At 41.9% G+C, this 25312-nt stretch overlaps 1 protein-coding gene across 37 annotated transcripts in view; it reads left to right on the top strand.

Annotated features, from left to right (window-relative positions):
* The window catches only part of RBFOX2 (RNA binding fox-1 homolog 2), a 293258-nt gene that overhangs the window by 135120 nt on the left and 132826 nt on the right, over nt 1-25312 (top strand). For 3 of the 37 annotated variants that reach the window (XM_086401274.1, XM_086401266.1, XM_086401273.1), the window contains exon 1: nt 378-2925. The exons of 26 other annotated variants lie outside the window; for them this stretch is intronic. In XM_086401274.1, coding sequence (XP_086257400.1) covers nt 2911-2925 — 15 coding nt within the window. In that variant the 5' untranslated portion in view covers nt 378-2910. Of the gene's footprint in view, nt 1-377; nt 2926-25312 lie in introns of those variants that run through there. 8 more of the 37 variants (XM_086401287.1, XM_086401283.1, XM_086401265.1 and 5 more) reach the window with 5 other exon arrangements.

The raw sequence follows: 25312 nt of genomic DNA, 5'->3' as shown, positions 1-25312 counted from the left end.
TGAAGGGTTTTTGTTTGTTTTTAACGTGAAGAAAACACATAGAACAGACTGTTCACCTGATTATTAAGATTATGATCAAAAAAGGAAGACGTGCATTGAGAGTAGAAGTTTATGAATTTCCTGAGGCTCCAAAGAAGTTTACAGTGATTCCACTCATGGAAGTTTTGGAGGTAGTTCGTAGGTTTTTGTGACGTATTTAATCTTTTCTTATTTCATTTCAGGGATCTCATTTCTCTGTTTTTCTCCTGCTTTGCTCCAGGAGAACAGGGGTACCATTAAACCATCCCAAATTTGATTAAAAGATAAAACCATAAAATGACAGTAATATTTTACTGAATTTGTTTTTGATGCTTGATTAAGAATGAGTATTAACGATTTTTTTTTTTTTTTAATTCTTTTCCCTTGGGTGCACTGCAAAGCTTGTGGGATCTTAGTTCCCTGACCAGGGATCAAACTCAGGCCCACAGCAGTAAAACCGCAGAGTCCTAACCATTGGACCATCAGGGAAAGTGGAAGTGGCTCAGTCATGTCCGATTCTTTGTGACCCCATGGGCTATAGCCCTCTAGGCTCCTGTGGGTAGCCTGCTAATCTCCTGTCCATGAGATTCTTCAGGCAAGAATACTGGAGTGGGCTGCCATACCCTCCTCCAAAGGATCTTCCTGACCTAGGGATGGAAGCCAAGTCTCCTGCATTGCAGGCAGCTTCTTTACCATCTGAGCCACCAGGGAAGCCCCCTGCAATTTTGTGTCTTCAAAGAATTTGAAACGACTATAATCTCTTCACGGTGTGATTTTAATGTAGTTGTTTAGAATGGAGTATAGGAAAGTCTGGTGACTTATGATTTAGGGCATGTGCTGTGAGATTAGAGCGGAGAGTTGCCTATGAACATTGATTATATAACAGATGCCAAGCAGCAGTTTATAGAAAGCCGAGATTTGTTTTCCCATTTTAGAGAGAAGGTTGTCTCTGTTGTAGATTTGGAAGTTCTTTCTTCTGTTTTGTACTGGAACGGAGGTATTCCTGACTTCAGAAGATGCAAAGAAGTTCTGCATAAAGAAAAAGAAAAGATTTGGGTGAGGCTGAGAGGAATACTTGCCCTGCCTCTCCAGGTTTAAACGAGTGGGAGTCTGAGGTGGGAGGAGGGGCAAGGAGAAAGCACATGTTTAGTGTGGAAGAGAACAGGTGACTTCACTTCTACTCTGAGGGAAAAAGACGCTCCACCACAGCAAACTAAGACGGAGCTCTCTCTGCAGCTGGAAGCATTATACAGGAAGGAGAAGGTGCTTAGTACCTGTGCCGGGCCTGCCTTGACTGTGAGACTCACAGACCGTACTTGGAGATTTTATGAGCAGGAGAGAGCTGTTTCAACATGTTTGAGGGGAACAGAGCCCTGAGGCAGCTGAAAGGCGGAAGACCTCTTGTTTTTGTTTCATTTTGTTTTTCCTTTAAGGAGTTAAAGGAGTAAAATATTCCTCAAGACACACAACCCTCTGAGAATGTATTGTGCACCTACTGTGTGCAAGGTACTGTGCAAAGATGCCATAGCTCAAAAGAGATGAACTCTACCCTGAAAAATGTGAATAAAGGGGGTAAGATTGGTAGGTGCAGGTAAGTACCTGTGATAGTAACTGGCAGGGTTGGTGAATGCCACTTTACAAACACCAAGCTTTCAGAGGAGGAGATGTCACTTCCAGCTAGGATGGGTTTTGGATTTGAACATGGAAAAATGGGGAGGGAATTAAGGAAAGAGCATTGGCCTATGGTAGAGAAACCACCAGGACAGGTGACTGGATAATTCTTGTCGTTCACCACTGAACAAAATGGCCAAAAATATGCCTGGCATATAGGAGAGACTCAGTAAACAAAAATATGCCTGGCATACAGGAGAAACGCAGTAAATGTCTGAACTGAACTCAGTTAGCAATCATGGCCACAGGGACACCGCAGGCAGTTTACAAAGTGTTATCGCTGGGTCTAAGCAACTCCAAAAGGAGTTTTATACCCGGTTTTTGCTTCAGGAAACAGAGGCCTCGACAGGTTAAATAACTTGCCCCAGGCCATGGTGACAGTAATTATAGACCAGATTTCAAGCCCAGGTTTTGTGCCCTGCCCCATCCCCATGCCTGGTAAAGAATCTGCAACAGGAGAGGCTCTGTTGATTTGAACTAGGGCAGTAGTAATAAAAAAGACGAAAACCTTGTGAAGCTTATTTGAAAATTTCCCCATGTTCAAGTCTTCTAAGATTCAGAATTATGACTGGTAGACTGATAGTTCTTACAGGATTGTGGCGTAAGGCTGACCTAGCAGGGAGGGAACGTAGGCTCTGAGCAGGCTCAGCTTCTGCACGGGGCTCCAGAAGAACTGAGGCAGAGGGCAGCCTGGGCTCGCTCCCCTTGATCTTGGAGGGGAGAGGTTTTCTGATTGCTCCATTCACATTTAAAGAAGCCGTCTTATTCTAGTTGTCCAGCTACTAGAAACCAGTGCTGGTAGTTTATTAGGAACCCCACCCATCCCTGCCTTTTGCAATAATCTTTGTGAGCGATGATTGTGTTTCTCGAAGTAGAATGACACAGAGAGAGTCCCTGAAGGCAGATACACAGAGAGTGTGCTGTACACTCGGGTTCAGACACACGGGGCTGGGAACTCCCAGAGAGAGAGAGGGAGAGAGAGAGGGAGAGGGAGGGAGGGAGAGAGGGAGGAGAGAACAACAGAACAGTCAGCTGGAGAGGCAGGAGGAGGGGGGAGGAGACCGGTCGTTTTAGATTTTTAAACTCAAGTGATTCTGGGGGGGTTCTCCCCACCCTGCACTTCGGCCCCCCATTCTGGCACCTCCTTTCCTCCAGTCCACAGAAGGGCCTTTCTGCAGTCCACGATCAACTGGCCGCTGAGTTAGAGCAGCCGGGTCTGACATGATGTACCTCTGGGTGAGTACAGAGTGCTGCGGGTGAGGGCTTGCACTTGCACATATAAGGAGTGGAAAGCTGTGAGATTCTGCTCCCGCACGAACGGCCTTCCGCATGGAACGCGGGCTGCCACAGCCCCTTCTCCTCACAGGTGTGAAGGTTTTAAAACCTCGCAGCGATTGTGACATTGGCCTGCGCTTTTTTTTTTTTTTGAATGTTGTTTACCTTGTTTGACTTAGGCGCTAGGGCTGAGCTCCCAGTGCAGCGCCATCCCCAGGGCTTGGGAGGTTTGGAGAAGGCACATGGGGCAGGAAATTGAGCCGGTCACCCCAGGAGCTGCAGGCTTCCTGGCGGGCCGCGGCCTGCCTGTGTTCTGCTTGGGGGACACTGACCTTGATAGCCAAAGCGTCTCTTCAGATATTGAGAGCCAGTAGGTGGCATGATTCTTAATTAGGAATAAGCCTTTGAAAGTTTTTATCTAATAATTTTTATTGTCCTTCACAATAGAAATGTGAAGTAGGTCACTGTTGTTATTAAAATTTTATAAAGGAAGTAATTAAGTCAAAAAGAGTGACTTGCCTATAGTTAGGAACCAAGTCTGTAGTGGCTTGAATAGTAATTCATAACCAAACGTTACAAAGCAGTTTCTATTTGCCAGGAACTTAGTACCACACATTATTTTATTTGTTAACTCCCATGTTATACTTTGGGATGGAGGAAACCACACTGGGATTAGAGAGACTTAAATTATGGGATATGATAACTTTTAGGAGAATGACTGGGAAAATAATACAGGGGGAAAAAGTCCTGCTGTTAGTTGTGAAAACAAGAACATCCATAATCCCTTGCAAAGATGGCGGTGTCTTCTCTTGAGGAGACAGTTGTTGTGTGTTGCTAAGGGAGCCTCCTAGATGTGATGCCCTTGGCTACTGGCCTGCTTTTGAAAGTTTCCCTTTGCCCTTTGCCCTTCAGCCTAGATGTCTGGAATTGCAGAAACCTACTTGGCTCAGGCAGACTAAATTAAAAATATCAGACGGCAGAATTTTAACTAAGTTTATGGCGATGGAGCCTGATCAGAAAGGGGTGTGTGTGTGTGTGTGCGCGCGCACGTGCACACGCATGTGTGTAAGGATCGTTTTTCCTGCTTTCCCCTTCATATTTGAATATGACCTTAAAATCTAATTTCTTCCTCTCTTGATTTATTTTTGTGGTATTTCGAGGAAGTCAAAAAACTTTTCTGACACACTTATGTCCTTGAAGTACTTCTTATCTCTGTGAACGAGGAGTCTGTGTCCAGGGTCTTTGCAGACTTGTTAGTGGGACTGATGGCTGTCTGTTGGCCACAGGATTGGTTATTCTGTCTTTCGATTTGTTTGGAAGAGGAATTATGAAAGGAAGCAAGTTGAATTAGTCTCATTTCCACTCAATTCATGCTTTATGAAAGCAGACAGTGACTTTTGTGCTTATATTACACTTGTTTGTAAATTTGTCTCAATACCCTTTATTTAGCCCCAGAACAGGACTTTTCATCCAGAGTACCACATGCGGATGTGTTGTAGAAAAGGAACCCTAGGTGGTCAAGCGATTAATAAGAGGCCCTGAGGGGCTGCTGCGGAGAAAACTTACTGGATGAGGAAGGGGGATCAGAATTTTGTCCAGGCCAGCATCCAGCTATGGGATACTGGACAGTCATTGAAGTCTTCTGACCTCAGTTTCCACATCTATAAGATATCCCTTCTAATTCTAAAGAATTAGATATTTTATAGATGTTCCAGGAAGACACTCTGTTGTGCAAGAAAGTTTAGTGTCTGGAAAGCATGAGAGAAATATGAGACATGTCACCCTCATCACCTGCCTGGTTTGGTACCAGCAATGGCTTAAAGGCACTGTTCTAAGCTTTCTAGAAAAACTGCCAAACTGTGTTTGGTTGTCAGTACCTCTGGGTAGTGTGGACATTCTTAGAACATGTAGAGCTGAAGAGTAATGGGGAAAGCTCATCCTAGCATTTTGGGTTGTGCAGTTGGACATCGCTCATTAATTTGCTCCTGTGCATCTAAAACTCTGAGATAGAACTCTGTCTTCTGCTCTATATGTGTATTTTTGTCAGATCTCCTCCCCACCTTCCTGTCAGTCACCCTTCTTTATAGTGAAATTGCTGTCATTGGGGGCAGCATGATACAGCACAAAGAATATAGCTTTTAAAGACTTTACTAGGTCTAAATTCCACCTCTTATTCCCAGTTGTATGACCATGAACAAGTACTTAAGATCTCTGAACCTCAGTTTCTTCATTTGTTCCATAGGGAAAATAATGCCCGTCATACAGGATTACTGTAAAGATTTGAGATAAGCCATGAAATGTGCTTCACATGATGTATGGCACAGAGTAGATGCTCAATAAATAGCCAGTGTGAGCCAGGTTTTTTGCTTTGAACATTCAGCAGACCACTCATTACTCCAGAGCATTTTCTCTAGCATGTAAAGGATGCCTTTGAATGCATGCAGGGAAAACTTTGATAAACACAAATTAGTTTTATGTTAATGTCTCCCATTAATCAGTTTTTTTTAAGTACTTGCAACTAGAAAACTCTCCTCAAAGTTGCCTCCGGATGGAGAACGTCCCTATTACTTTTTCCAAACTTAAGTTTTTGAAAGGGTGCAGTATACTGGGCACTTACTGTGTCATTTATTCTCCCCATCTCCTCTTCAGTGTCCAAAACAGGGAGGGCAGCAGGGAGAGTAGGGGACAGAAGCAGGGAAGAGCGAGGGAGACACATGATTCCTGTGCTGAGGAAGCTTACTTGTTTAATAATTATACAATTTAAGTCCAGGAAACAAAATTATAGACCACTTTTCTGGGAAGAAGTCAGGATATAGTCTCCCTGTCTGAGATGATATTAGCTAGACTGGTCTCAGACTCTCTTTTACTCATATTCTACGTGGATGAATTTCTGGATTTCATTTTGAAGTATTGCTTTGTCGTAGTTCAATCCTATCTTCTCAATAAGTCAGTTCAGACAGCATATAATGTTTATGCTTTTAGTGGGGCAGAGGACTGTGTTACTAGCTGTTACAAATACAAAGATGATTAAAGAGTCTCATTCCCTTAAAGAATTTATAACACAGTGGTAGTCAGTGTGTGTACACAGATAATAATAATTTTTGCATGGTGCTGTTCAATTAAGAAAGTACTTTTATATGTCACCTTATTTCATTGTCACAGCAGTACTCAGGGCCCAGAATCGGTATCTCTATTGTACAGAAGAGGAAAGAGACCAAGAAAGAGTACATAACAGTTAGTAAGTGGCAAGGCTGGAAACTCAATTTCATGATTTTTTTTTTTTTAACTCTATGGTTCTTATTTTTTTGGAAGGGAGAAGCTAACTTTTATCTTGTTTAAACTTTTTTTTTTAGTAATAACATATATAGTAGGCATATACCTCACTTAGTCCTCCACTCATGTGAGAATTAGCTGTTATCTTCATTTTACAAAGGAGGAAGTAGAAATTTCAGTAACTTGCGGAAGTCACACCGTTTAGAATTGGCAGAGGTAGGACTTGAACCGTGGTCTGTCTGGCCTCAGAGCCTCCTACACCGTAAGTACCACCTTCTTTTATTTGTTCAGTCAGTTCAGTTCAGTCACTCAGTCGTGTCCGACTCCTTGTGACCCCATGGACTGCAGCACACCAGGCTTGCCTGTCCATCACCAACTCCCGGAGCTTGCTGAAACTCGTGTCCATCAAGTTGGTGATGCCTTCCAACCATCTCATCCTCTGGCGTCCCCTTCTCCTCCTGCCTTCAATCTTTCCCAGCATCAGGGTCTTTTCCACTGAGTCAGTTCACATCAGGTGGCCAAAGTATTAGAGTTTCAGCTTCAGCATCAGTCCTTCCAATGAATATTCAGGACTGATTTCCTTTAGGTTGGACTGGTTTGATCTCCTTGCAGTCCATGGGACTCGCAAGAGTCTTCTTCAACACCACAGTTCAAAAGCATCAATTCTTTGGTGCTCAGCTTTCTTTATAGTCCTACTCACACATCCATACTTGACTACTGGAAAAACCATAGCTTTGAGTTGACGGACCTTTTTCGGCAGAGTAATGCTTTTTAATATGTTGTCTAGGTCGGTCATAGCTTTTCTTCCAAGGAGCAAGCGTCTTTTAATTTCATGGCTGCAGTCACCATCTGCAGTGATTTTGGAGCCCAGAAAATAAAGTCTGTCACTGTTTCAAAAAAAGTCTGACACTGTTTGTTCAGTAGTGTCCAGTTTATCAGCCTGATACAGGCTGGAGTAGGGAAATGGAAATAAGGTAGCCTGAATTCTGTTTCCATTTCCATTAACTACTTGAGACAAGTTATTAACTGTGTGTATCTTGATTTTCCAGGTTGTGAGAAGGATGTGCTAGATCTTGAGAACGTTAATGGAGTAATCTTAGAGAAGCACATGTAGCCATTTTAGAAACAAACCAGTCAGTAAGTGAAAGTTGTGTCATACAACAGAGAAGTAGTAGCACCACTTGTCGGTGTGTAACCTTCCCAACGTCGGTGTTCTAGTCTTTAAAATGGGACAACTAACACCTAAAGTTATTGAAATAATCTGTTTTTGGAAGCTATTTTGTACTAAGCGTATACAAGGTAATGATAATAATAGCAGCAGCAATTCAGGTTGTTATTCAGGTTGTAGTCAGGCTGATTTTTAAATGCTCACTTTTTAACCTCTGTTTTGCCACTCTAATTGGTTTACACATTGAGAAAACTAAACTTAGTAAATTGAGTTATCACAAAATGTAGACATAGTTCAGTTCAGTTAACATTGGAGGCCAGATGCTGTAAGTAGATGCTTGGCACTGAAAAGTCATTAAAAGATTTTAAATAGGGTTGGGAATAGCTTGAAGTGGAGTTTATACTTAGATTTGTTTTTTAAGATGATACCTACACAGATTAGAGAGGGATAGGAGTGAAGAGAGAGGTTAGGTGATGGCTGAGTGGTAGTGGTAGCACGTGCTAGAGAAGGCGGACTGCCTGAAAAAGATGTCCCAGGCACAGTCAGCAGGCTGGTGTCATGATGTGGAAGAGGGCCAAGTGTGTTTGGAGATGCAGGGTCTCATCAGTTTGATTTCTGGATTTAGTACTTTTAGGTAACTTTGGAATGTTCAAAGGGAAATACCACTTACAGAGTTGGCTATCCAGGTCTGGAAATACACGGGAAAATAGAGGCTTAAACTATAAATTTATGAGGAATCTTCACGCAGTAGTAATTGAAGATGTGGGAATGATGATGTGGAAACTCAGCGGCTTAAGACGACACTGGCCTAAGGTGTAGAGCAAGAAGAGAAGTTGATGCCTAGTGGAGGAGTTGAGCCTGCAAAGGAGGCCAGGAGCCAGATTCCAGAGAGCTTGTTCTTCAGAGGGAAAACCAGGACATTAGGAAACTAAGATAAAACAGTGGCAGGAAGAGAGAACTGAAATATGTCCATGGGCTTAGCAACATGGAGGTCACTGATGACCTTTGCAGGAGTTCTTTTGATGGACTAGTGAGGGCAGAAGCCTGGGAATGGAGTCAGTTCAGGAGTTCACAGTTGGGGATTGGAGGGATGGGAGAAGGAAATGGAGAAAGAAATAGTGTAGACAATTGTTGGAAAAACTTGACTGACCTAAAGGAATATAGAGGGAACTTGAAGAGCATGTGGGGTAGGGGAAAGTTTTATGTTCTATTTTAAATAAAAGAGGCCTGGTCATGTTTAAAAGCTGACTGAACAAATGCATTTGAGAAGGAAAAGTGGAGTATATGGGCAGAGAAAGGATTGCATTTATGCTTTAAGAAGATGGGATTAGCTTTAGGAGTAGGGAGAACTCTTCTATTTAACAAGAGTCCAAGCAGATAAAGGACAGAAGAGCCTACAGCATTTAGGAGTTCAGAAGAGACTTTACAGAGGAGGAGATAGACAAGCAGAGTAAGTGAGGAGTGGAAAGGGTCATTGCTTTCTCCAAAAGGGATAGACTGGTAAAATAGTTTTGGGATCTCAGAAATATGTTTGGGAACCATATATAATTGTATGTGTGAGATGAATGGGATAGTAATGGATGAAAAATTAAAATTTTAGAGGCTAGGATATGTACTGTATGTCAAGTGGAAAAGTAACAAAATTTTATTTATAACATAACTAAAAGTATGGGTTCATTGAATATACATAGATAGACAAATACTTAATGAGAAGATTGGCAGTTTGGATTCTTGCTTTGTTTGCATACAGATTTCAGTGAAGTTCTTTCTAAAAGCTAAAATTACAAAAAAATTTAGAAGCTGGATTATCTGAACAGTTTAAGATGTTTGTTTATTCTACTATTGATGGATTTTAGGCAGGATCAAGTGTGATCAGATTTGTATATAGAAAGATAACAAGAGGCTTCTATTATTGTTGCAGAATTTATATTTACACTTTGAATGAAATTGGTTTGATGTATATTGTACAAGCCCAGGAAACAGTAAGGAGCTAATTAAAGGATTATATTAATGAGACTCGAGCAGTTAACACATTTATTGATGACTGCTGGTATGTTGATCGCTTTCTAAGAGGTGAGGAAAGAGCATGGACCAGACAAAGTTCTTTCCCAGGGAATCTGTGTTTTTAAACTGGAAAAAGAACGTTGTAAACATGTAAGCAAACAAGATAAATTCTGGAATTAACATGTGCTACAGAGAAAAGGTAATGTGGCCCTGAAAGCTTTATCTAGAGTGAGAAAGGCCTGAGTGATAAGAGACACCAACCTGTCTCACTATGGGAGGAAAGCTTTATAAGCAGAAGGAATAGCAAATCCAGAGTTCTCAGATGGAATGAGTTTGGGGCTTTTAAAGGACAGAAAGCGGGGATGTGGTTGGAGTGTAGAAAACAAAATGCATGGAGGAAGATAAGACTGGAGAGGTAGGTGAGGGCTGGACCATTCCCCTTGGTAGAGATTAGAATTTTGTTTTTGGTTAAAGTGGGAAGGTTTTGGGAGATTTTCAACAGGAGAGTTGATTTACTTTAGGAAAAGTGATAAGGGAAATCAAGAAGCAAGAGGTGATGGCTTAGACTTGGGAGGGCAATTTGGTAAGATTAAAGATGGTTTGTGTGTGGGTTAGGTGAAAGAGGAATCTGGGTTATTCAACTTTGGGGTTGAAGGAATTAGGATGGAAGCGGCTTTTCCTTGTAACAACGAGAGTACACAGAAGAAAAAACAAACCAAAACAATATTTATGGTTTGGTCTTGTTTAGTCTGAAATGTGTAGTAGATACCCAAGTGGAGAAATTCAGTGGCAGTTTGATATGAGGCTAGAGCTCAGAAGAGAGATGTGAGTTGAAAGCATAAGGTCAAAATTTATCAGCGCGTATTTAAAGCCTTGGGAGAAAATGTAACTGGAGAATAAGGCTGAGGCTGAAGCCCTGAGGATGTCACTAGAGGTCAGAGAATACTGGAAATTGGTTAGGGTGGTGGGGAAACAAGGCAAGTATGTGACACCACAGACTCTGGGGAGGGCTTGCTGGGTTTGGATTACTCAGGAGGAAATAATGGGTCATTGGTCTTGGTAGGCTAAGTTCATTGGATGGTAGTTATTGGTGAGCTCGGTAAGAGCTGTTTGAATTGGAATGATGGGGATTGAAAAGCCAAATGGAATTGTTAATTGGTAGGTGAAGGTGTTTTGTTTTTTCATTTATTTATTTTGGCTGTGCTGGGTCTTCATTGCGGTGGCTTCTCTGGTTGCCGAGCCCAGGCTCTAGGGTATGTGGCCTTTACTAGTTGCAGCACCTGGATTCTGTAGTTGTGGCACACGGGTTTAGCTGCCTCAAAACATGTGGGATCATCCCAGACCAGGGATCAAATGCTTGTCCCCTACATTGGCAGGTGAATTCTTGACCACTGGACCACTAGGGAAATCCCTAGGTGAAAATGTTGAGACAGTGAAATATTGTATAGTTGTCAGTCACTCAGGTCAGTCGCTCAGTCGTGTCTGACTGCGACCCCATGAACTGCAGCATGCCAGGCCTCCCTGTCCATCACCAACTCCCAGAGTCCAACCAAACCCATGTCCATTGAGTCAGTGATGCCATCCAACCATCTCATCCTCTGTTATCCCCTTCTCCTCCTGCCCTCAATCTTTCCCAGCATCATGGTCTTTTCAAATGAGTCAGCTCTTCGCATCAGGTGGCCAAAGTATTGGAGTTTCAGCTTCAACGTCAGTCCTTCCAGTGAATATTCAGGACTCGTCTCCTTTAGGATGGATTGGTTGGATCTTCTTGCAGTCCAAGGGACTCTCAAGAGTCTTCTCCAACACCACAGTTCAAAAGCATCAATTCTTCAGCGCTCAGCTTTCTCTGTAGTCCAACTCTCACATCCATACGTGACCACTGGAAAAACCATAGTCTTGACTAGACGGACCTTTGTTGACAAAGTGATGTCTCTGCTTTTGAATATGCTATCTAGGTTGGTCATAACTTTCCTTCCAAGGAGTAAGCGTCTTTTAATTTCATGGCTGCAGTCACCATCTGCCATGATTTTGGAGCCCAGAAAAATGAAGTCAGCCACTGTTTCCACTGTTTCCCCATCTATTTTCCATGAAGTGATGGGACTGGATGCCGTGATCTTCGTTTTCTGAATGTTGAGCTTTAAGCCAACTTTTTCACTCTCCACTTTCACTTTCATCAAGAGGCTTTTTAGTTCTTCTTCACTTTCTGCCATAAGGGTGGTGTCATCTGCATATCTGAGGTTATTGATATTTCTCCTGGCAGTCTTGATTCCAGCTTGTGCTTCCTCCAGCCCAGAGTTTCTCATGTATAGTAGTAGAGTGGAACAGAGAATTGGGCAGCTTGTTCATGTGTGTTCTAGGGACCATTTTGAAAAGATAGGTGATGTGAAGGCGTGTCTTATGTCAGTAGGAAAGATGAAGTAGGGGAAGAACTGAGAGTGCTGAAAAGAAAGAGGCTGATTGCAGGAACAAAGTCTGTTATTACCCGCACACAGAAGAGGGATTGGCCAGAAGCAGGTTTTTTTCTTCTTAATTTGAAGCAGGGGTGAGTGTATGGGTTTAGAGCCAGGTAGGCTGGCTGGTGGCATTAGCTTCAGGCGGAAGGGAGAGATTTCTGTGGGTGTCTGCTTTCCTTCTAACATGTAAGATGAACATAGCCGAAAGTGTTAGAGCAGGGAGTGGAGAAATGTTGCTGGTTTGAGGAGAGAGGACAGGGTGTGAAATGGTAGTCATCCCCCCAAAACTGGGAAGTAAACTTACTGGAGAGGTGCAGGGTGCTTAAAATCTGTGGTCATAAACTTGAGTGAGTGGTGGCAATCTTTTAGATGCAAGAGAGGATTAAGTAAATAGTTGGACTTAACCAGGAATTGAGATTTTACTAGGTAAGTTAGACTAAGGGAAAAGGGGGCAAGGGAGTTAAGACTTTTTGAAAAAGATTATGTATAGTGTTGGACCCTAGAATCTAAACTGGCTTGAGAGGGAATTAAGAACATGAGGATGAGAAGAGTAGGAGTGGTGAAAAAGTGCTAGGATCGACTAGTAGACTAGAGATCCGAAGGAGGCTGGCGAAATGCTGGTTTGGGAAAACTCGTAGGTGTGGTATGAGAGGAGAAGGCTTGAAACACTTGAGATGTTGATGCAGCTATTGGTAATGACATGGCAGTGCTGGGATATGGTGTGAGGTCAGTGGCTTCAGTGAAGTTGTGAAAAAAATACACATTAGAACAATAACAGCAACAGCTTGGAAGCCAGAGTAGTTAATGAATAATCTTTGTGAATTTTGAGGTCATCAAGAATTATAAAAGTATTAAAGGAGATTAAGAGAGGGAGCCCCGTGCTAAGACTTGAGAAGATAGGTGGGTGATACCTATTTCAGAGGGTCTGCAGTTTGGACCGAGAATGGACGTAGTCTTGGGAAGAAGCTAGGAAGATACCTGTGAGGTTCAGCACTACATGGCAATGCGGAGGATGGAGGATGTTTGCCTGGTCTGAGAAAAGGAAAGCTTCTACTCAAGAAGCAGCAGTGTTCTTGCGAGCAGTCAGGCTTCCTTTGGAGCAGAAGGGTGACAGGAACATCGTAGAGAAGAGTTTACTCACTCATGACCACGAGGGCTTGGGAGGGCAGGGGGGGCAGGAGCGGGGATCAGAGAAGTGGCTGTGCAGGGTCGCACAGGGTGAGCCAGCTGGAAGGCTGGGGCTTCTCAGGATGGTCGAGGTGAGTGAGGATGTGAGCCAGGATGGAATCGTTCCAGAAACCTTGTGGAAAAACAGGGTAATTACTTAAACCTTCAAGCCAGAGCAGTAATTCTCAAACTTTTATGGTGCATCAGAATGCACAGATTGCTGGGCCCACTTCCAGAGTTTTAGATTCCTGAGATCTGAGTGGACCCGGGAGTTTACATTTCTAATAAATTCCCAGGTGATGCTGCTGCTGCTGGGCCAGAGGCCACTCTTTGAGAACCACTGGTCCAGAGAATCTCATTGTGGGTAAGTCAGCCACTCTTGCAGACTGAAGCTCCAGATGTAACGTGGCCTGGTGATAGCAGAGCTGTGTCAGGCCTCTCTTTGACTTTGGCAGTTAAAGGACAAAGAGGGTCTGTGATCATTTCTTTTGAGGGATAGTAATTTATCCCTCAAAATAGGTGACGCAGTTTGATTATTAGTGAACATTTATTGAATATGTTTTATGCAGCAAAATGAGGATACTGAGAGCTATACAGTATTTTCTTTCTCAAGGATAATGGGACAAAATAAGGACAGATAAGTTAATTGATAAACAACCATATGTTGTAGCAAAGACAACATGCCCTCTGGTAGGTGGTTTGGGCAGTTGTCAACAGGAGCTTGAAAAATTAATCATTGAAGATGGAATTGATTGGGGAAGGTTTCTTGAAGATGTGATTTAAGCTAGATTCTGGGAGAACTAAATAAATACAAGAGATGGAGAACTGGCATAAGCAGACCTATGGTGTCAAGCATGACCAGAAAACCTTACAGCTAGCTACTCACGAGCCCCAGTGCTTTCATGCTACGTGTGTGTGTGTATGCGTGTGTGTGTGTGCTCAGGTGTTCAGTCATGTCCAACTCATTGCAACCCCACAGACTGTAGCCTGCCAGGGTCCTCTGTCCATGGAATTTTCCAGGCAAGAAGTATTATTGTAATAATTATCTAACTAGCCTCCCTGCTTCTCCTCTTCTTCTTCAACCCCTTCTCTGAAGTCTGTTCTCATCATAGCAGCCAGAGTGATCCTTTCACATGTCACATTATGTTGCTCCTCTGGCGAAACTCTCCAGAAGCTTCATATCTCACTCAGCATGAAAGTCAAGTGCCCTGCACTGGTCTGTAAGGCCCTGTATGACTTGTTCCCTTGGCTCTCTTTGACCCCCTGTTTTTCTGTACTCCTGCCTATTCTTTGAACATTTCAAACAACACCGTTGCCGCCGGGCCTTAGGTTTTGCTCACTGGCTTGCTCTTTCTGCAGGTATCTGCTTGACTTCTTATTTATATGAAATCTCTACTCAGTGGTTACCTTATCAGGAGCATCCTAGATAAATAGTAATTCCCTACTCCCTTGTCCAACATCTCCCATTCCCTTTCCTGGTCTTTGTTTTTCTCCCAGGCACCTACCACTATCTGACTCGCTGTGTCTGTTTGTTTATTGCTTTTCTCTTCCAGCCAGAATTTAAACTCCATGAAGGCACTGGTGTGTCCTCTGCGCCTATGTAGAGTAGGCACTGGCCGGACATTGTGTAGTGAAAAGAAAGGAGGAAAGGAAGTTTGGGGAATAGTGAAGGGTCCAGTATTACTGGAGAGACAGGAATAGAAGAAATGGCTTGATGGATAACCTGGCAGAACTTGAATAGTAGATCAGTATTCTATAGAAAAAGAAATTCTGAAGTTTTTTAGTATAGCAATATTTAACCTTCTCAAAGGAGTGCTTTGCTGTTAAGATTCTGTGGATAGAATAGTTTGGAGAGGGACTAGAAGCAGGAAGATCAATTACTATTGGGTACTTGTTGGGTAGCAACTATAGGGTTGTACAGGTATGAAGTAAAAGGCCTTAGGATCAGGGTTTGGAAGTGAGAATAACATGTTTAGATAGAGATGATGGCCGGATGCTCTAATGCTGAGAGAGAAGTGCTTCCAGTTATATAAGAAAGTTGCCTATCTTAGTATGTATGTTTCAATGCTGTTTGTCGTAAATGTGGCATTTAATCTCAAGCAAGTATCCTTTATCACTTTTCAAACCATAATATGGAATTTTGTTGTTGTAAAATGTATAAATTAGGGAGTAAAACGTTGAAACCATTTAAGCAAACATTCATTTTTTAAAGATTTTAATTGTATACTTGAAGGGGTAGAAAATCAATGTGGGAAAACACACATACTGGCTTGGGAATGGGGAGGGGAGGGAAGTGGAGCCTGTAACTCCCAAGACGCATTTTCTTTCACTTCTTTTTGCAATGAAGAAATTACATTTGAGGAGTTGTAGTGCCCCCTTTCCTCATTTTGGTTCTGGAAGTATGTGCAGTTTTTAATAAAATTCCTGAGCTGGTTTCAAACACTGCATTCTTATTCCTTCTCTGAAGGTAAGCTTGTGGCTCCTCTTCGCAAACACTTTTTCAGCGTCCTTTATTATTAATAATATTGAATGAGATAACATAGAGTATCTGTAATATAAGACCTGCATAGAATAGACACTCCACATACATTAATTGAAAGGTTAATTAGATATTCTTAGTATAATGAACTATCTGTGTAGTACAGTGTCCAACTTAATTCATATCTGTAGGGTCTATGCTATCTTATTTGCATGTTAGCTCATACGGTGTTTTATTTGCTTATTTGGATTTGGACCATTAATTTAGAGGTTAAGTGATCAAAACCTGACTTTCATTACTTAAAATAAGTGTCAGTTACTTTTCCTGACTGTGAAATGAACACTTAAATACCGGCCGTCTCAGCCAGATCACTGTATCCATGAAAATCAAAACTAATCAATTGTAGCTTCATTGTCTGTCATATCACATCTGGCAGCAGTTCTGCTGTTGCTCAGTTGTTATTGCTGCTGTGTCATTAGAACACGTCACACGATCTTCATGCTCTTGTGTCTCATCTGTAAAATGGGAATGATGTCACTCCCCAGTGTTACTGCTGAATGCTGTGTTCTCATATAAACTGACATCTAAATAAAAGCATCTAAATCATTCTTAATGATTTATTTCTTCTGTTTATTTTGTACTTTTATCTGCCAATTAGAGAAAAGGTGGTATGGTATTTTTTGATTAAGACTGGCATTACAATTTAAAAGCAGATGCCAAAATTAGGGCAGGGGGTTGGGTAGGGGGGGGACAAACCTCCACCCTGTGCTGTTGTGCATAGATTCCCCTCTGCTCTGTTTCATTAATTCTGGATCTTTCTTTTTATCCTTTTGTCGTCTTGTTTGTTTTTATTAAATTTATTAAAAATAAGTTTCTTGGACTCACTGAAAGTCAAAATCATGTTTTTGCATGTTTCTCTGGCACTGGGTGCTTGCAGATTATATCTAATACCAGGGAAATTCTCAAGGTGGTTTAAGACAGTTAGGATTGGAAGAGAGAGGGGAGCAGAAATTCCCAGGTGCAACGTGTTTATGAAGTCAGGTCCTTTTTCGACTCTTGTCTTACTTTATGATCCTTTTTTCACATTGTGATACGGAAGCAAAAGTGAAACGCCATAGTTTTGTCTCAGAGTCAGTACTGTTAATCAGCCTGCTACCGTGCTTTCCATCTCATCTCTGACACACAGCCTCTAAGATAGTCCCCATGCTTCCTGCCTCTTGGTATTCATTCCCTTACGCAGTCTCTTGCCTTTGAGTGTAGGCTGAACTTAGTGACTCACTTTGAACTAATAGAATGTGGCAAATGTGATAGGATGTCACTGCTAAGATTCGGTGACAGAGCGACCGAATGAGAGACCCCCAAACCAGAGGCACCCAGCTCCAACTCACCTGGCTTCCTGATCCACGGAAACTGCAAGGTAAAAGGTAGTGTTTTAAGCTGTTGTTTGAGAATGATTGGTTAAAGAGAAATGGACAGCTATAGATTTTGGTACCCAAAGTGGGTATTTCTGCACAGGAAATGTAAAGTGGGGGAGTGACTTCGGAATGGGCAGTGGCCTTTGAGGGGAGTTTTGGTGAAAGATCAGAGTGCCTATGTTATTGCTAAAGTTGGGGACCTTGGGGAGATTGCCATGAAGCCTCAAAGGAAAGGAAAGTGGAGGAAGGGGAGTCCTTGTTATGCACTGGCAGAAAGTTTAGCAGCAGTCTGGTTTGTAGTTGCGTGGAAAGTGGAAACATGCCTAAGGAACTGGGAGATGTCCCTAAGTAAATTTTCAAGGAAAACATTGAAGATGCCCGCTGCTTTCTTCTTGCTACTTATAGTAGAGAGTAAGAAGAGAGAAATAATTTGAGGAAAGGACTGTTAAAAAAAGAACCAGGACGTGATGGTTTTGAAAATTTTCGGACTTTATGCAGAGTAAATGATGGTAAAATTAAGACATAGATTTCTAGCAAAGGTCAATTCAAGGGCACTGTCAGGAGAATGGTAGTCTAAAGATGAAGCGGAGGATATGGCTGTAAAACCTTTTGTTAAGACCTGAGAAAAACCAGAGGTAGTGCCTTAAGAGTCACACAGAAGACCTCTCAGTCAAGCACTAGGACTTCTAGCCATTTTGGCAGGAGAGAGGGTAGAGAAGGGCTTATCTTGAAGGTGTTTGTGGGTGTAGCTTTTGTCTATTGCTGTAATCTCAGCAAGAGTCATAGGAGGTCCACTGCAGCTACAGCTGAAAGGAGAGGGAACAAAAGAGGCTGTTGAACCCCCAAAATTGTTCTGGCAGGAAATAGGCTGAGAAAATTATTCAGCTGCTAACACATGCTACCTTTCATGAAAAGGGAAGGATGATTCAAAGTCAAGAACCACAGAGAATTCCTACCCAAGCCTGAGACCTGATCAAGGAACTCCCAGCATTTGCCCAGTGAGATTTCAGCATCACCGTAGACCAGTGACTCCTTTGTTCTCCCCTTTGGAGAAGTTACGCCATTTGGAGATTACAAGAGATTTCAGAGTTCCAGAAGCCTAGAGGGCAGATGAGAAGGGTGCCCTGATACTGTGCCACTTAGGCCAATCTCCTCAGAATGCTGTATCCGTTGCTGAAGCACTCCTTCTTTTAGTTTATAGATCTTCTAGTTGCCAGAGTATACGTGAGAAAGCTGAAGCAATCAGCTTTCCCGTCCCCACACTCAACCCACTTTGTCCCATCCACGTCAGTGAACTTGTCCTCTCTCCTATTACTGTACATGAAACAGTTGTCTTCCTTATCAGGCCAACCCCTCAGTTGTGTAGTGGGTCCCATCTCTGCTGGCCTGTTGAAGACCTGGACCCAGCAGTTCTCTCCCCTCTCTCTGGGATCATCAGGTTTTCTCTCTTTTCTGGATGAGCTCTGCTGCTGCTGCCGCCGCCAAGTCTCCTCAGTCGCGTCCGACTCTGTGCGACCCCGTAGAGGGCAGCCCACTAGGCTCCTCTGTCCCTGGGATTCTCTAGGCAAGAACACTGGAGTGGGTTGCCATTTCCTTCTCCAGTGCATGGAAGTGAAAAGTGAAAGTGAAGTCGCTCAGTCGTGCACGACTCTTAGCGACCCCATGGACTGCAGCCTACCAGGCTCCTCCATCCATGGGATTTTCCAGGCAAGAGGACTGGCGTGGGGTGCCACTGCCTTCTCCGGATGAGCTCTGTTAACATACAGTTAAGGTGTTCTTTCATCCACTTTAATGCCCTTAGCCTCACTTTTGTCAGCTACTGATAAATTTATTTTCCCTTAGAGTTGTCTCTGTTTGTACATACCAATTTTTTCCTCATTCCCTCTAAGTCCACTCAGGTTTTTATTGCCACCATCCTACTGAAGTGACTTTTGTCAGTTTTACCAATAGCTTCCATGCTGCTCAGTCCAGTGGTCAGGCCTGAGTCTTCCTCTTACCTGACCCACCTGTGGAACAGAACATGGTTGATTACTTCCTTCTCTGTGACTCACTTTCTTGGGTACTTGCCTTCCAGGACATTATACTCTCTTGTTTTTTTTCTTACCTTTTTGGTGATTTCTTCTGTTTTAAAGTTGTCATACTCTGGACCAAGTCTTTAGACCACTTTTCTTGATTCTTTTATTTAGTGATTTCATCTGCTGCTGCTGCTAGTCTCATAAATTTAGCTGTTCAGTTAACCAGGACAGATAGCCAAAACCATTTATCATCTGGGTCCAGAGGGCACTCTGATGTTTTATCTTGTTTAATTCTTTATGAGGGCTTCCCTAGGGGCTCAGATGGTAAAGAATCTGCCTTAAGAAATTAAGAAATGAGAGTGAAAAACAGCTTTATTAGAGATAAGAAAAAATTCATTCATGCAACTAATTACATATCTCTCCTGTAATGACTACAAGTCACGTTTGAATACTGTTCATGGTTTTTTACAAAATCTTTTTTGCAGTGCTTCATGTTTTTCTGTCCTTTTTGTATCCTCTCCCTTTCTTCCTGTTATCCAAGACGCGTGCTTATGGATGAGAGGTCTATTCCTCCAAGTTCATTTCCTAGCTGTGTGAGGAATTGTCTTACTAATTTGCAGTCTTGTAATTGCAGCTTTTCCTGTAAAATGAAAGCATTTATTGTACTAATATCATATTGAAGAAAATAGACATAAGCTGTCTTCCAGCCATTCTTTTGCAAGTGCAGATTTTAACTCATCATTGTGTCTACCCCTTCTTTAGCCTTGTTAATAGTACAAGATCTCTGGATATTTTTTAAAAAGCGGTTTTTGAATCTATTAGTACTTAATACACTGAGCTGAGAAGAATGTTAGTTTTTTTAAGCACAGAATGAATCATTGCTCTCTTTGAAATCCAAATAATGTACTCTTGATTTCTCTTCCTTTTCCATCTGTGAAAATACGTTGAAATTCAGCCCTGTTCTTCCGCATAGCACTAACTGAAGCAAGTTTTTTGCTGAGTAGTACTCAAGCCAATCCCAAACTTGTTCTAAAATTGTCACAAGTTATATTTATGCCATGAGTTCCAGGTTCTGTGTCAGTGTTTGTACTGTTTTGACCCTTTGTTCTGCTCCTGGTCCTTTTGTAGAGCTCTATCTGTGTAGATCTGTATCTTCCAAATCTGTGATGTTTCACTGACATGCACTGTCCCAGTTTTTATTCCCAGTTTTCCTTAGTTTTGAAAGCATATATTAAAAAGGCAGCTTCCTTTGAATATAATCTAATTGCTTTTGAAGAGTCATTCGTTAACGTGGAACATATCCATCTTATAAGTTCTGATTCCAGATTCCAAACATAGCCTCTAATAGGTTCTAGTTAATTATTGCTTCTGGTTCTTCTTCCCATACTTACATAGTCTAAATGCAATATTTAAAGAATTTTTTGAAATCCTTTGACAATGCATAATTGTGTTGACAAGATGATCTTCTTTGCTTCATAATTGCAAAACATTTTTATTTTTATAAAAGCAGTATTTAGAATGATCAATCCAGAACCTTTTTTTCGTTTCTATACTGTTTTCTTCCAGCTACCCTTATACATGTATCTACCTTCAGCATTTGGCCGCTTATTAACTGTTTCAGGTGTTAGTAAATTTTGTCACGTTCTAAAAGAAGACCCATCCCAGGAAGTTTATATCCACCTGCCTACTTGACATTCCCATACCTCATCATTACCTCAGACTTAACTTGGCCAAGCTGGACTCCTGGTCTCCACTTGCCTTCGCTGAGTCTCATACCTGTGGGAACACCTACAGTCTTCCTTTCTCAGATGACAGCTTTCTGTTCCTTGGGCCAGAAAAAAACTTGAAGTTGTCTTGGACTCTTCTTTCTCCCTCACTCCAGTCTTATTAATCAGCAAATCCTTTAGGCTCTGCCTTTCAAAAATCACCTAAATCTGATCTCTTTTTACTAGCTCAGCAATGGCTCTCCTGGCTCAGTACCCCATCCTCTCTCGCCTGTTTTATTGCAGAAGTCTCCTACCTGGTCTCCCCCACTTCCACCATTGACTCCAAATAATTTATTCTGAGCACACCATCTGACTTAAACCTTTGAAAATATAAATCTGATCATGCTCAAAAATCCACTGATGGGTTTCACTCAGAAGAAAAGGCAGAGTCCCTACAAGGCTCTGTTGAACTGGCTCCTGGGTACCACTTTGATGTCTGTCTCCTGTTCTTCCCATTCCTCACACTCCAGCCGCCCTGGCTTCTCGCTGCTCCTCAGACTTGCCAGGCACTCTGTAATAGTACTTCTTTCCTCTACTGATTGTGCTTTTTTCAGATACCCTCATGTGTACGGCTTCAGCTCCTTCACATCTTTGCTCACGTTACCTTTGCATTTAGTACTTTTTCAGTCACTTTATTGTTTCTCCACAGCCCTCACCAGCTTCTAGTATATTATAAAAACATCTCTTTTACTGCTTTCCTCACCTATAGAGATTTTTGTCAGGTTTGTTTATTGCTGTTTCCCCAGTGTCTAGAATAGTGAATGATGCTCAATAAATATTTGTCACATGGGTGGTAAATTCCAGAGGTTTTCTACCTCCTGGGTGTGTGTGTACGCACTGAGTCATTGAAAGAGTGTGTGCTCACTCTTTGACATCCCGTAGCCCGCCAGCTCCTCTGTCAATGGAATCCTCTAGGCAAGAATACTGGAGTGGGTTTCCATGCCCTCCTCCAGGGGATCTTCCCGACCCAGGGACTGAACCCACATCTCCTGCATTGGCGGGTGGACTCCTTGCCACTCGCACTGCCTGGGAAGCCCTCTCTACTTACTACTTTTTCATTGACGAGGGAACATTTAGTAACTATAGAACTTGTTAGTGCAGAACTCTGTGTTTTTCCTGTTCCCTCATACACTAGGGCCATTTGTCCCTCTCTGATGGTTATACTCTGGAGGCAGTAGTGCTTCATGGTGCGGGCTTTGGAATCAAATTGACGAGTTTTCAAACCTGGCTGTCTGGCATTCTGTCTTAATGACATCGGGTATATTACTGTGTCTCTTCATCTATAAAATTAGAACATCAAAAACAGTATGTATCTTAGAAGGTTGTTTTGAGCCTGTGAAAGCTCTCAGTTCTTGGTATATGATAAATGTTCAGTTTATGTTAGTTACCATGATTGCTACCTGGTTAGACCCATCTGGACTGTTCTGAGTCAGTGACATTTCTGATGGCAGTACTGAGAACTCTGATACAGGGTTTACTTAATATCTATATTCTTCCCCCTTTGAAAATAGTATGGGTATGTTGGGTCTTTCTTTCTCCTTTTTACCTCTTTTTCTTTTACTGTTTAAACTTTAGTTATTCCCACTGCCAGCACAGTCTTAGATTTCTCCCTCCTCTCATTTCCTCAAGTATTTAAGCACTTACTTTCCCTTCCCCATTCTGTTCTAAATCTTCCTATGTTTCCTTTTCCTTGTCTCCATCTTTTTATCCCATTTACAAAGTAAACAGATTACCTTCCTTAAGATTGATTGATTAGAAATGCATTTGTATCAAGGAAAATGGAAATGTAGATTGGAAATGAAGTTGTATTTTTAAAAGTTTCACCCTCCCCCCCAAAAATTGCACCCATCACTAAAAGGCTTGAAAGTACTCCTACTCCTTCCTCTAAGTCTCCATAGAAGTCTCCACTTTCTTAGTGGATTAAATTTGTCTTCTACTTCTAACCAATATGCAAGATGATTTGGAAAAAAACACATCATTTCTTATTTAATTACATTGGCATTACTTATAATTTGCTGCTGTTTTAGCTATCTTGTCCTCCTGTTTATTTCAGCTGTATGGTAGTTCATGTCCATTACTGGTTCCATGGACTCCTGTGTTCTCCCCATTCCACCCCTCCATCCCTCCCTGATTACATTACTGGGCTCTCATGGTCTGGTCTGGAAACCCAGCCACCATTTATAAATATGTACGTGTGTGTGTGTGTGTTTCTTTTAATGGGAAAATATGATCAATTCTGAACATTCTGAAGTAAAGATGAATTTTTACACTATGACCCACTTTATAAATTTTAGACAGATTGTATATTGGCTATAAAATTCTTTTCAGAGCAGACAAGATGGACCCATCTAGGCATCTATTTAAAGAGGTTTTATTTTGAAACTCTATGGGCCTTTCAACTGTAAGGTATGCTGTGGTTTTACCTAATTCATGTTACAAGGAAAACAGTACTCTTTTTGCTCCCTTTTCTTGGTCTAATCATTTTCTGGGCACATTTCATAAATACAGAGATGATTAAAATGTTAATTAAAAGTGTCCTGTCTGTATGTATGAACTCTGGGTTCTTCTTACTGTTTTTGTGTTACATAGTTAGCCCATTCATTCATCCATGCTGATTGACAGTGACCATTTTGGGGAAGTACTATAAAGCATAATGAAAACTGCTGAATTTCTACTTCTATATATTGGTAATTTGGTAATTGGTAATTTTTCCAGTAACTTTTTTGTCGTGTTTTCATTTTTATTATTATTTTAAATTATTTTTAATTGGAGGACAATTACTTTACAATATTGTGATGGTTTCTGCCATGCATCAACATGAATCAGTCACAGGCATACACATGTTCTCTCCCTCTTAAACCTCCTCCCTCCCTCCACTAATTTTTATTTTCCTTTGAACCCTTAAGATTCTGTTTTCACCAAGAAGTAGCCTAATTTATCAATCAAATAAATTTTTTAAATGTATGTTCAAGTTGGGCAATAAAGCTTTTTACTTGTATTTTTACTATTTCACCAAACAGAAATATATTAAGCAAATTTCTTAAAAACTTGGTAATGAAAAATTCTATTTTGTTTTGCTAATAATATGTAAAAATTTAAGTGTCAAGTCATACACTCCCATGGCATAAGAAGGGGCTTGGAGAGTAGGCAAGTTGAAAGGGGTGCTTGGGGCTTAGCCAGATTCTTAAAATGGCAGTCTGCCTCTTTATGGTGCTGGCTGCAGAACAGACACGCGCGCAGACCTACCTTGAGCATTTGTTATTTGCAGAGTTTGGAGACTATGAAGGATATGTTACTTTCCTAAGCACAGAATCATATTTTGACCACCCATTATTTGACGGATTTTATTTAATTTCTCCTATGTGTAGGTGTCTTATAGTTTGCCTCTCAGAATGTTACCTGAATTTTTGCTTAAAGCTAACCAGTGGCCCCATTCTCATTCTTCAACTGAAAGAAAAGGTGAGAGGGAGGAGGGTGTTTATGTTTATATTTTAGATTTAACAAATGAGTTAAGCTTTCCTTTTGAATACCTTGCCAAAGGACTTCAGTTCTGTTGTCTTAGTTCACTGGGTCGGCTGTAACAGAGAACCAGAGACCCGTGACTTAAACAGCACAAGTTTCTGTCTCACTGTTCTGGAGACTGGGAAGTCCCAGATCAAGGTGCCTACCAGGTAGGCCTCTCGGCTCGTAGGCTGCCACCATCTCCCTGTGGGCTTACTTGACGTCATTTTTGTGCATGCCTTGTGGGGGAGCAAGAGCAGGAATTTGGGTGCTCGTGCAGGTCAACTCTCCACTGTAAGGACGCTCATTCTGTCAGTTTGGAGACCCTGAGGCCCTGTCTTCTAACACAGCTGCACTGGGGATTAGGACTTCACCACGTGAGTTTTGCCAGGGAGGGACCCACCAACATTCAGACCATTCACTTATTTTCTTAATTCATCCCAAATTTGAGTAGTTACTATGCACTGACCTCCTTTCTAGTCCTGCCACCGTCCAGCTCAGTTCAGTTCAGTTCAGTTCAGTCGCTCAGTCATGTCTGACTCTTTGTGACCCCATGGACTGTAGCATGCCAGGCTTTCTTGTCTATCACCAGCTCCTGGAGCTTGCTCAAACTCATGTCCATCGAGTCAGTGATGCCATCCAGCCTTCTGATCCTCTGTCGTCCCTTTCTCCTCCCACTTTCAGTCTTTTCCAGCATCACAGTCTTTTCAAGTGAGTCAGTTCTTGGCATCAGGTGGCCAAAGTATTGGAGTTTCAGCTTCAGCATCAGTCCTTCCAATGAATATTCAGGACTGGTTTCCTTTATTCCAATATTCAGGATGGACTGGTTGAATCTCCTTGTAGTCCAAGGGACTCACAAGAGTCTTCTCCAACACCACAGTTCAAAAGCATCAATTCTTTGGCACTCAGCTTTCTTTATAGTCCCTCTCTCACATCCATACGTGACTATAGGAAAAAACCATAGCTTTGACTAGACGGACCTTTGTTGCCCAAAGTAATGTCTCTGCTTTTTAATATGCTGTCTAGGTTGGTCATAACTTTTCTTCCAAGGAGCAAGCATCTTTTAATTTCATAGCTGCAGTCAACCATCTGCAGTGATTTTGGAGC

The sequence above is a fragment of the Bos grunniens genome, chromosome 5 (genome assembly GCF_055505025.1).
Source record: "Bos grunniens cultivar Pamir isolate PY7600 chromosome 5, Bosgru_T2T1.0, whole genome shotgun sequence".
Classification (NCBI taxonomy): domain Eukaryota; kingdom Metazoa; phylum Chordata; class Mammalia; order Artiodactyla; family Bovidae; genus Bos; species Bos grunniens.
The sequence above is the reverse complement of the archived record's forward strand: the minus strand, read 5'-3'. Positions and strand labels throughout refer to the sequence as shown.